The sequence below is a fragment of the Gavialis gangeticus genome, unplaced genomic scaffold (assembly GCF_001723915.1).
Source record: "Gavialis gangeticus isolate Ggan-Ray unplaced genomic scaffold, GavGan_comp1, whole genome shotgun sequence".
NCBI classification, from domain to species: Eukaryota; Metazoa; Chordata; order Crocodylia; family Gavialidae; genus Gavialis; species Gavialis gangeticus.
The window spans coordinates 12,200,272-12,212,533 of NW_017729026.1; the positions used below are offsets into that span (position 1 = coordinate 12,200,272).

General features: G+C 39.9%; 1 protein-coding gene across 1 annotated transcript in view; it reads left to right on the forward strand.

Annotated features, from left to right (window-relative positions):
* Nucleotides 1-12,262, forward strand: part of LOC109299694 (sporozoite surface protein 2-like) — a 154,025-nt gene that overhangs the window by 6,218 nt on the left and 135,545 nt on the right. Inside the window, exons 4-8 of the mRNA XM_019520214.1 lie at nucleotides 248-360; nucleotides 2,682-2,708; nucleotides 5,622-5,648; nucleotides 8,009-8,056; nucleotides 10,267-10,314. Coding sequence (XP_019375759.1) covers nucleotides 248-360; nucleotides 2,682-2,708; nucleotides 5,622-5,648; nucleotides 8,009-8,056; nucleotides 10,267-10,314 — 263 coding nt within the window. The remainder of the gene's footprint in view (nucleotides 1-247; nucleotides 361-2,681; nucleotides 2,709-5,621; nucleotides 5,649-8,008; nucleotides 8,057-10,266; nucleotides 10,315-12,262) is intronic.

Consider the following 12,262-nt stretch of genomic DNA (forward strand, 5'->3'; position numbering starts at 1 on the left):
AAAAGGAAGTACCTGTAGTACCTGCCAAACCATCAAAAAAGGAAGTACCTGTAGTACCAGCCATACCATCAAAAAAGGAAGTACCCATAGTACCTGCCAAACCATCAAAAAAGGAAGTACCTGTAGTACCAGCCAAACCATCACAAAAGGATGTACCTGTAGTACCAGTCAAACCGTCAAAAAAGGAAGTACCGGTAGTACCAGCCAAACTATCACAAAAGGAAGTACCTGTAGTACCTGCCAAAACATCAAAAAAGGAAGTACCTGTAGTACCTGCCAAACCATCACAACAGGACGTACCTGTAGTACCTGCCAAAACATCAAAAAAAGAAGTACCTGTAGTACCAGTGAAACCACCTAGTAAGACCTATGAAAAAAAATGTATTTTTAGTCTTGTTTAAGACTAATCTGAACTTAAACATAACCAACTTGCATTAACTTAGGAGTGGGCATAGAAAAAGTATAACACTAGACAGGTACAGACTTGTCAGTGTAGTCACATTTATTTGAAAAATTAGAATGGTTATGGAACGTGAGCTCGTCATATTTCCATGTTCTTGTACTTCGGATCCAGTTAAGTGCAGCTAAGTAGGACATTTAAAAAAATTGAGAAAGCTGAAATAAAAATGTACATGATTATTTGTTCAAGAGGGAAAGGAATTCTGAAGGGAAAGTTGGGTAGAAGGGAAGGTTCAGATGAGCTGAGAATGAATAAAAAGAAAAGCATACTTCAGTTTGGGTTTTTTGTCTGAACAAATTATGGGTCTTGTCTCATATTACACTTAGAACATGTTAACTGCACTTAAAACGTGAGAATCCCTGTGTTAAACCAGAAAAACACCTGCTATTGTATGGGTAAAATTAGGACTTTTCAAGTGAGGAATATCTCCGGATTGTGTTAAATAATACGCATTAGGCTATCATGAGACTGCTCTAAGGAGATAATACCAGCACACCTTACCAGCTCTGGTGCAGCTGATAGTTGATCCCAGCCTTTCCATCTCACCAGAGCCAGTTCTAGAGTCCAGTATGGTTGGGGACCAGGATTGACAATCAGCTGTTTGACATCTGTGCAGCTGACTCCAGCCCTGTCCTGCTCAGAAAACTTTCTAATTCATAAAAATATTTATTACAATCTAAATAAAACATGTCCTAAGTGCAATATGTGATTTCCTTTAACCAGATTTATTTTAAATAGAGAAGACAAAAGAGGCCTCTTGCAGGTAGTTGTCTTTTGATTCTAGCTTGGATCCATTTCTTAGGGCCTTGTCACGTGTTCACTTGCAAGAGTTGCAAATCTTTGGGATCTACTGACCTATATAGAATTTAGGATGTGTTAAGGCGATAATCCTCACCTCAGAGAGAGTAATTTTGCAACACTAAGAGGTCACCTAACGCATGCTAAACTGTTTAAATGTATGGCTGCTTGACTATTAACTGTATTTACTAAGTATTAAGTTGAAAGTGTGACACCACCCTTAGGGTGCTTTTACATTCACTCCATGCGGCTGCGCTCCCCGGGCCCCGCAGCCTAGGGGCAGGCACCTGCCGGGCTGTGCTGCCCCCTGGGAGTGATGCATCCTGGGATACTGGAGGGCCACAAATTGCTTGTATTTGGCCCTGTGGAGCAGACTGATGTTACTGCAACACATACTGCTTAACACCATCTGGAGATAATCCTTGCCAAAAGATGTGTAACTTTGAGATGCTCAGAGCGCATTTTTCCTGTCTTAATGATTTCCTGTCTTAATATTCAAACACTCAAGTCTTACGGGCATTTAACACATGGGAAAGGTTACGCCTAACAAGATCCTTAAATTCATCCAAATAAGGAGAGCATATAAGCTTTAATTTTTCTTGTAGTTTTACTTGGGAGCATATTTTCTGCAACGACATCCAGTACCTCCAGATGAGTTTTTAGGACAATCTCTGCAATGAAAATAAACATCTTCAATAGATAGCTCTCTAAGTAGGTGATTACCATTTCTGCCAAGCAGATGATAGAGCATATGAAGCATATAAACCTACTTCAGCAGATAATAAGTATGAAGAACCTATGAATGAGGAAATAAGAAGTATGGCATAGATCAATTTTTTTACTTAGGAAAAAAGGCAATTCAGTAATTAAGAAGTAAACACTGGTGGGCCAATTAGATTGAAATATGTGACATGTTCCACAGAGTTTTGAATTTAGACTGTATTATGTTTGTCAACACTTGAGTGCTCCTTATTTGTAATCTCTATGCTGAGTCTTCAGTTGAATTGAGACAAATGTTCTCAACTGCCAACATTTTTTTAGTTTTTAAAATGGTATCTCAATAATCGCCTACTTTGTGTGTTAGCTTACATCTCTATAGATACTGAATCTGTATTTCTATTCCTGCTTCATTTTTTGCTAGCTGAAAATGTGTAATTTTTTTAGTTCCACACATATCTTACTTGCTAAATTTGTTTTCTGTAGCTTTTTAATCAAGTTAAATTAGTTCAAGTTAAACATCTGCAATGAAAACATTTATATCTGGGACAAATATTGTGTTCCTCCAGGTAAGAAACTGAGGAGTTCTCAGATTGGCTTACTGGAAATATGTAGCATCTTGTTCAATGGGACAGCCACTGAGTAATTATGTTATATTGTATGGATTTGCAATTTGTTTCTTAGAACATTTTCATTTGTTTTACAGTATCTGTGGAAACCCACAAGGCAAAAGGTAGGTGGGCAGTGTATGTTTTTATACAGTAAAGTAGAACGTGAAAGAATGTTGATGAAGCTATCTATTGTTAATACAAAAGCATTGCTTTCTTTGTCATATATAAAGGTTTGATTTGCCTACAGTCATGGGGATTTTTTGAAATAGCTCCTCCAGGAATCTCAGTGTGGGTTTAGGGCATCAAGAGGCATAACTGAAATGATCTTCACAACTCACCACCTCCAGGAGAAATGCTGGGAACAACATAAGCCTCTTAACATGGCCTTCTTTGACCTCATAAAAGCTTTCAACTCTATCAGCCAAGTGTTGTGGAGGACCCTTCCAAAGTATGGATGCCCACCAAAATTTGTCACTATTCTCTGCCTGCTCCATGACAGCATGTGAGCCATGTTTCTCAGTTATGGATCTACCACAGATGCCTTTGAAGTTAAAACGGGGTTTAAGCAAGGCTGCATCATCACTTCAACACTCTTCTTAAAATTCCTTGCCACAATGCTACATCTGACCACCAACAAGTTTCAGTCTAAGCCAAAACCAGGACCACACTGACCTTAAACATTGAGCTCCAGTATACAGAAGGTGCTATAGTGAGTGCTCATTTGGAAGGAGACCTTCAGGCAATTGTCAATGTCTTTACCGAAGCATACACGAAAATGGAACTGACATTTAACAATCCTAACGAACAGTCCCCTGCTGCAGTAATCCAGATCCACAGTGAGACACTGGAAAATGTTGAGTATTTCCCGTACCTTGGAAGCCATCTCTTGCAGAAGGCTGACATTGATGAAGAAACCCAACATTGCCTCAAATGTGCAAGTGCAGCCTTTGGATTCCTGAAGAAATGGGTGTTCAAAGATTGTGAGATCAGATCACAGACCAAGTCCATGGTTTATCAAGATGTTCTTTCTATATGGAGCTGAGACATGGACAACGTACAGGAGACATCTAAAGTTGTTGCAGAAATACCATCAACACTGCCTGCAGAAGATCCTCCAAATCCAATGGAAAGACAGATGCACCAATATTAGCATCCTCCTGCAAGCAAACACCATGAGTATTGAGGTGATGACCATCCAAGATTAAATTCATTGGGCCAGCCATGTCAGCTTGGATGTTCAGCTTCAGACTCCTGAACCAAGTTTTATTCTCCTAGGCTAGCCAAGGTGTATAGAGGAGGGCAGGGAAAGTGCTTCAGGGACGTCCTCAAGGCCAATTTAAAAAATGCAACATCAGTGTCAACTTGTGGGAGACTATTGCCCAGGACCACTCCAAATGGAGGAAGAGTCTGCTGCAGGGATCTCAGTATTTTGAAACCTCATGACAACAAGAGGAGATGGAAAAGCTGGAGCGGCAGAAACAACGTCACAGACCAAATAAAAAATCCAGCACCACCCACCCCATGCAGAAACACATGTCTGAGCTGCAGTAGAGTCTTTTGATCCTGGATAGGTCTCATCAGCCATCTTCAGACACACAGATAAGACAACCATGGAAGATAATCATTCTTGACTACGAGGGATTGCAGAAGAAGAAGACAAGCCCTCTAGCTCTAACTAAATGACTGTTCCAATCCTGGGCTTCAATCCTTTGCTAGCCCTTGGCTCTCTGGTTGACTGAGGGCCTAGCCTATTCAGTGGCTCCTGCTACCTCACAGGCACCTTCGCAGAGCTCCCTCTTGCTCAGCCCCAGCCAGACTGCCAAGTCATCTTCTAAGTCAGCTGCCTAATGTTCCTCAGGCCCTGCCCCTTTTCCAGTCAGCTGACTTTCTTGGGGCTGCCTGCAGGTGCCTCCAAATGAATCCCTTTAGCTGGTTACTATGGCACTCTAGCTTCAGCTGCTTACCTTGCAAGGCTATGACTGGCTCTTTTAACGTAACAGAGCATCTCACAGTTCTGTTTTACAAATGGGGAAATCAGAGCATGCTGGACCAGAAGCTTCTTAAGGTATTACCTAGCTTTACAGGTAATCCCATTGTAGTGGCTAGGGCTGCTTGTGATAATAACTGCTCTCCAGAGTGAATAATAGGTTCACAGTCTGGCTGAAGTGCCAGACCATGGTCACACAGCATGTCAATAGTAGATTAGGAGCTAGAACCCAGACGTTCTAATTGCTATTGCCCTGCTCTCACCACTAGATCATATTTCCTTATCAGAGATACTCACTGATGTTAAACAGTGGGTACATCTACATGTGAAGTTAAGGTGACACAATAAATTTCAGAGCAGTTTCAGCTGGAGAACACTGCTCCCAGGCACAGCATCTACACGTGTACCCAGGATATCAGCACTTTGAGCCAAGGCAGAAGAACCCTGGCTGGCAGAGGGAATGGGTTGTCAGCCCCAGGCTCTGTGTGGTGGCTTGAAGGCTGGCTAGGACACAAGGGTGCTGAAAGTGCAGAGCCATATGGCTAGGTGGCAGACAGCCCCCATACCTTAGCACCCTCATATCCCAGCCAGCCCCTGTCACAGTCTACATGCGCATTTCATTACACTTAATTACTCTGCCATAAGATTATACTGTTCCTGACAGTACGATCTTACGGTGGAGTTAATTAATTTGGTGGCTGCCCTAATAGTAGCACACGTGTAAATTGTGACACTTACCTGCAGACCTAATTAATCTGCTCCACAGTAAAACACATATGTAGATGCACCCAGTGCATCCAAGAGCTGCTCTACTGAACTGAATGGAATTACTTAGGCAAATGAATAGTATGAAGTGTGATACAGCATTAGTGCATGTGTGAAAAATGTAAAGACAGCCCAAGTTGTCACAGTATTCTCTTTATTGAGTATGTTTAAATTTACAGGGCTAAATTCATAATATATCTACTGCACTGTAGTTGACTCCTGTATATTAAATCAAACCAAAACTGCACTAATTTAGACATTGTTCTCTTTATGTCTCCAATAGCCAAAAAAGAGGAACTAAAGGAAACAAGTATGTTGAATAAAATTTTGCACTTTGGCAAGCTTCAGAAAGCCAAAGCTGGAAATCAATATAGTTGTTGTTTCAGTGGATGATTGAAAAAGCTTTTCTGCATTGCTTGGAGCTGTTGAGAATATTTCTTTATGATCAAGTCTCCTTTAATGCTGTACTCTATTATCTTTGTGAACTCATTTTTATGTGAAACATACCAACATGTTTGGGAAAAATCTGCCCAGTCCTGAACACCCTCAAATCCCATCAATTTAATAGGGAGATAAAAGTGTTCAACATCTGGAACTCACAGGTTTGGCCCCATTTACAGAAATACGTTTTCCTTTGGCCCCTTTAAGAATTGTTATCACGGACCTTTCATTGAGTGCTATGCCAACTGCTTATGCAATATTTTGTATTTTATTGACCTTTTTTCCTTTAGTTATACGGCAAGAGGATATCCATAAGCATCAGGGCTTTGGAAGTAATAAAGGTGTTGCTGCAGTGCTTTGCTGTTGTAGATATTTTAAGTCTGAGTACCAAAACCTACTTTTTAAGTCTGAGTACCAAAACCTAACCTTTAGTCAGTTATTATAAAGTCTTCTGCAGTGAAGAGTTATAAGCCACTGAGTCTCAATATTTTCATACATTTTTGGTAGTGGGAAGAATGTGGGACTGTATAGTTTTATCTTGATTGGGTGTCATGTCTGGACTCTATTTTTTAAACCATAATTCAAACACCTGAGAAATTTAGAGATTTCTTACACATGAATTTTAGGCAGTGCCTGGAGCTTTTAACCTATGGTTTGACCATACATTAATAGCTGCAACTAGTTTTAAACACACTTTAGGTGGCTTGAAGTTAAACCACTCCTGGGCAGGTTCATCTCTGATCTGCTACCTAGCCTGTGTTCCATTAATATCTGGCCACTCCCAACAGATGAGCCACTCAAGTTGAAGTCCTCCAGGGTCCCAGGGTTCAGTGTCCCCTTGCCCACTCTCCTGTTCTGTGTGGACAGACTTTCCACCCCATGAACTCTACAACCCAAGAGGCAGTTCTGACACCAAGCCATCTCCCTCTCCTGCCTCTGGAGTGGGACCTTCCCACCCCAGGTATGCAACCCCATGCAAACTGCCTGCAGAGCATGTCCAGCTAGCCAGGTCACAGGACATGGATGGGTCTAGGAGTGGGGTCTAGGGACGGTGAGGGGGAACCAGGCAGAGGGCCAGATCAGGTCTCCATGAGCTAGGGCTTCCTTCCTAGGGCAGGGTCAGTAGTTCCCCCAAAAGCACCTTCCCTCACCACTCCCACCTTTCAGCTTCCCTGGGAAGTGCGACTAGCACCCCCACACCTCAAACCAAAATCCCAATTTATTAAAACATAAGAACTGTTTAAATTTATTCCCTCTTTATTTCTTTTTAAATTCTTGGGGTTTTTTAAATTTTATCCTTCAGTGGCTGATTTCCTTCGTTTCAGTACCCTTCCTCCAACTTCCACCTCCCATTTCATTACCCACCCCTCCTATTAACTCTCCGTCTCCCAGCTTTATATTCCCCCCCCACAACCAATCTCTCACACACCCCCATCCTGAGCCAGGATAGAAGCCTGCCCTAACTCATCAGCCCTGTATTGGCAAGTCAGAGCTGTAGCTCCTAGTCAGGCCTCTGCTTGCGAACCCTCTAGTGACAAGTTACAGCTGTGCAGTTGGGGAATAGTCAGAGAAGGTTTTTAGTCTTGAGGTATGACTGCTCCAGACTTGAGCTAGCACTAACGTCGATCAACATTTGAGCAGATCAAAGTGCAATGTGTAACAAAGACATTAGAAAACTGGGTCTGAATTTTGCAGTTCAGTTCATATTTTTCTTAATACCTAAAGAACATTGGTACATCATATCCAGCTTCATCTCCTTTGGGATTCATTTGACAATATATCAGAATTTCCTCCTACACAAATCTGTGATCTTCCTGCAAAAAGTTAACCCTGTGTCTAGTCTGTTATACACCTGCTCAGTGAATTGAGTTAGTCAGGTCCATTTATTTTCAAAAGCTGTTTTTTTCTGTCAACTTCTGAGACCTTCAGGTAGAGATTAGATAGATTAAAATGTCCTCGCCTTTTTCTTCTTTCATTTTTATAGTTTGTCATCATTTTTATCTTGGCCATGTGTTTCCCCTGATTCAATAACTGCAAGACCATCTGAAAGATTGTTTTCATTAACAGAAAAGTTCTTTATACTGCAGTACATTCTAGGGCTACCTTTGCTGTCCAGGGCTATTTTAATTTTGTTCAGAGCACAGCTCCACTGCTTTTTAAGCTTTCTGTCTGGTATCTGAGGTATTTTTGCTGACTGTTTTTCATTCTATTATTTTCCTGAATTTTCAGAAACTGACCAACCCAAAGAAGTAGCAGCTGTGGTTTCAGCTAAAAAAGGTAAATATAAGTTGGGGAAACCAAGAGCTTTTAAATTAATTTAATCCTAATCATAGTAGCTTTGTACATATGTGTATGCTTTGAAATGCATTTGGGACCAGATTCTAGCAACCTTTTTAACATCCATTACCCTTACTCACACTAAAACTTTATATTGGTCTTCACTCTGCAAGTGCTGAGCACACTGTTCAGATTTTTAAAATATTAGCTTATTCATCACTGCAGACCTTAACAACCAGATCTAGATTAGACTTTTAGGTATCTAAACAACCCAGGAGCAATTGAGGGGCACCTATGTACAAGCAGCGAGGCTGATCCGAAATGCTGTCATTACAGCATGCTGGAGCAGACTCAATTAACTGAGTATGCTGGAGCATGGTAATTACTGTGCTCCAGCAGCCTCCAGCATCTTGTGCATCAGCATTCCTGTGTTTAAAAATGGTGGCTTTATCTAAAGCACCCCCACCACCATTTTTGTGTGTGGGGATGCTGATACATGAGACACTCCTGGCACTTTAATTAGAGTGGCTCTCAGAGTCACTCTAATTAAAGTCCCCTCTCCCTTCCCCCGACTCCTGGGCCAGGTGTATAAATGCTGCCTAAATTCCAGAATGACTTAGTATAGCTCCCACCTCCTAGAGGAGTGCCCTAAACATACAGCTATAGCATAGTTTGAGTAGAAGAAACTTCAAGCCCTCCTTCTGAAAAACCTGGGCCATTAAGCTGCCAGGAATGCAAGTCATTTGTACAGTCATGTCAGCTTTGTATAATAGGATTGTTCTCTGGAGGTATGTAAGGCTGCCCATTGCCAGAATAGGAGAGTTACATATCTGTGCAGAATAGTTTTGGCTTCTGGTGGCATGTTTGATTGCCTATTGAAAGACCAGGGGACCTATATAAATAACTGGAATAGGATTGCTTCCCTGAACCTTGACTCAGTAGGTTCCACCTCAGACATGAAATAGAATAGAATAGAATAGAATAGAATAAATCATTGAAATGAACTGACATTACTTATATTCTAAAAGTCAAGCATTTGCTCTAAGTGCTTCAGTGTACTCAGCCACTCTGAGTTCAACAAGCTCTACTCAGGGTAAGTAAAGATGGAAGAATATGGGCCTTAGAATATGGACCTAATCCCATATTGCTGTTATTATTTTTGCAGTGGGCAATCATATAATGCATAAAATCTGATTTCCTGTTTGGCAAGAAAAAAAAGTGAAAGGATGCTGTGGACTGAAAACTATACAAACAGACTTTTTGTTTTCACTTAATACTAACCTGGTCTTAAAGAAGAATTTTCACAGTCCAGTTCATTTCATGCCATTTATGCTAGTTTTTAACTGTATTATTTTCCAAATTGAAAAATGACAATCAGGTAAGATATTTTCTTTTCAGTTTAGTGCTGCAGTTTTTGTCTCTCAAACACTACAGGGGAATGCTCATTGATTTAAAAGAAGTATTTGACTTAAAAAGCAAACAAACAAACAACATGTTGATTTTACAAATGTTGAATGGTCACAGTCCCTCCTCCAACTAAATGCAGACACAGTATTTGCATATTGGCAAGATTGTTGTCCCTGAATAATGTGAAAAAGCAAATACATTGTATTGAATGCATTGATTGATCTCCAGAAGATCTTGCACATTCCCAAAAGGACCATCTTAATGTCAAAAAATTAGAAGGAATATATTTGAATTATTTCCAGGAATTATTCCAGAGAAATATTTCCTTTTTGGGGGGGCACAGCCTCAATTCATGCCCAGCCTTTTCTTTAGGTATTTTCTTTTTAGAATGAAGCAGGGTGTGAGCAGTCTATTTGTCTATGCTTTTCCCAATCCTTCAAAACAATTATACAAATACTTAACTCATGTAATACACGTATAAGGATGTGTATGGTTTTTGCTGGGACAGGGTGCCACCATTCCATAGCTTTCTTAAGAGAAAGAAGGAAATGTATTATTTATTTTGAAAGCAACAAAGAATTCACCTTTGCCTTATTGCTGTTCTTTACGGATAGGTGAAAGGCATATTACTAATCTTTATTATGTCATTACATATCAGAAAGAGATACATCTAGTAATCACAAGACTTTGAAATCATTTGCTTCAGGTAATCTTTAGATACTGAATTACTAGAGAGAAGCTTTGTTGGTAGGAACAGCACTTCTGGCCAGAAATCTTACTTAAAACTTATCTTTGTTTTGCAGCTGTACCTGAAAAGAAGGAAGAGAAAACAACAAAGGCAGTGGAACAAGGTAAAAAGACATGGAAGTATACTGATATTATCTAACTTGGAAAGACAATAGCACAAGAGGAAAAAAACATTAGATTTGGATGGTTGTATGCAAATACATTTGTGTCTGCCAAGTGGTCTGTTCTGTTTAGCTGAGCAAGAGAGAATTTCAGTCAGAATTCTGGCTTCACCTCACTTTTATGTAACTGAAAATGACACATGATTAGACTACACCATTTTGGTGTCTTAACATACCACACATCCTGTAGGGGATTTCCTATCCTTCATCATGAATTCTGTTTAGCAACATGCTATTCCTGTAAAGAAAAGGCACAGCTGGCCTAGCAGATAAGGAAGAAGTAGTATATATACTAAATCTCAACTATAATAAAGCTCTTGACACTGTTGCATAGTCTCATAAGCAAAATAATGGTAATTAGTGATAATTACCATCTGGGAGGGCACAAAGAGGAAGTTCTCAATGGTTCCCTGTCAAATGTCAACCGGGGATTACATCTCAAGTGAAGTGTTGCAGGGTCTGCCTAGATCTGATTCTGTTTAACATTTTCATCAACAACTTGGTTGGCTGACTAGAGATTAAACTTAAAATACTGTGAATTTCACTAAGCCAAAGGAAGCAAGCACTTCGGAGGACAGGATCAGAGTTCGAAATGGAGACAAATTAAAGAAGTGATTTGAACTGAATGAAATGAAATTCAGTAAAGATAAATTCAGAATGTTCCCATTAGGAACATCAAATGCTCAAATACAAATAGGGCAATATGTGCCAAGGGAGCAGTTTGACAGAAAAAGATCTGAAGGTTAAAGTGGATCAAAAACTAAACATGAGTCAACCAGATGATTCTGCTCCAAAAAAACACAAATCTCATTTAGCAACCTATTAACAGTGGAGGTAAGAATGCTTCTCGTTTTAGGACTAACCAATGGCATGACATGTTTAGAAGGATGTGGAGAAACAGAAGAGAGTCCCATGGAAAGGAAGAAAAATTATAAGAGTTTTTAAAAATATAAACAATTAGAAAAGACTGAAGGAATAGGTTTATTTAATCTAGATGAGAAAAGACTGAGGGTAACACATTCAGCTTTCCAATTTGTAACAACCTGTGGCATAGAAGACAATGGGTGCATCTACACGTGAATTAACACACTTTAGTTACTGCACATTAAATCTAGTACTTCCATTGTGAGGTACTAGGAAAATGCGCATTAGCCTCTCTTAATGCAAATTAACTAAAGAGCATGGTTTTTAGGTGACGCTTAATTCACATTACTCTATTTTAATGTGCATTAACTAAATAACACGTTCTTTAGTGAAGCTTTAATATGTATTAAAATAAGCTAATGTGCACTAAAGCACATGTGTAGGTATGCCCAGTGATCAAGTGTTCCCCATGGCTACTAGAGGAAGGAAAAGAAAAAAATAGTTTAATTTTCATCAAAGTAGATTTAGATATAATTTTAGGAAAATTATTCTTACTGTTGGAGTGTTGAAAGACTGGTGTAGATGACACAGTGAGACTGAAGAATCCCCATCACTGAAGGTTGTTAAGAACACATTAGGCAAACATTGTCCAGAAGTCTTAAGTGCACTGGATGATAGTTCACTGAAGGAGTCAAACTAGGACACTGCTTGAAATCCCTTCCAGCCCAACATTTCTATGAGTGTATGAAACTGCTGGCAAGACATGTAGAGTTTTAACAATATATTAGACAGGTCTTCAATTGTTATCAGTGAGCTCTGCAACTGGTTTAGCCTGGTGTCTCTGCAAAGATCAGGAAATTCCACTGTATCATAAGGAAAAGTGGAAGTTTAATGAAAATTATAGGCTTTTTCAAGCTTGTATGAAAATGAGTAAAGTTCTGGCCCTTCGTTGCCAAACCTCAGTTATAGGATTTTGCATAGATTGGTAAGGAGCTGGACCAAAGAACACCTGAATAGGTTGGTTATA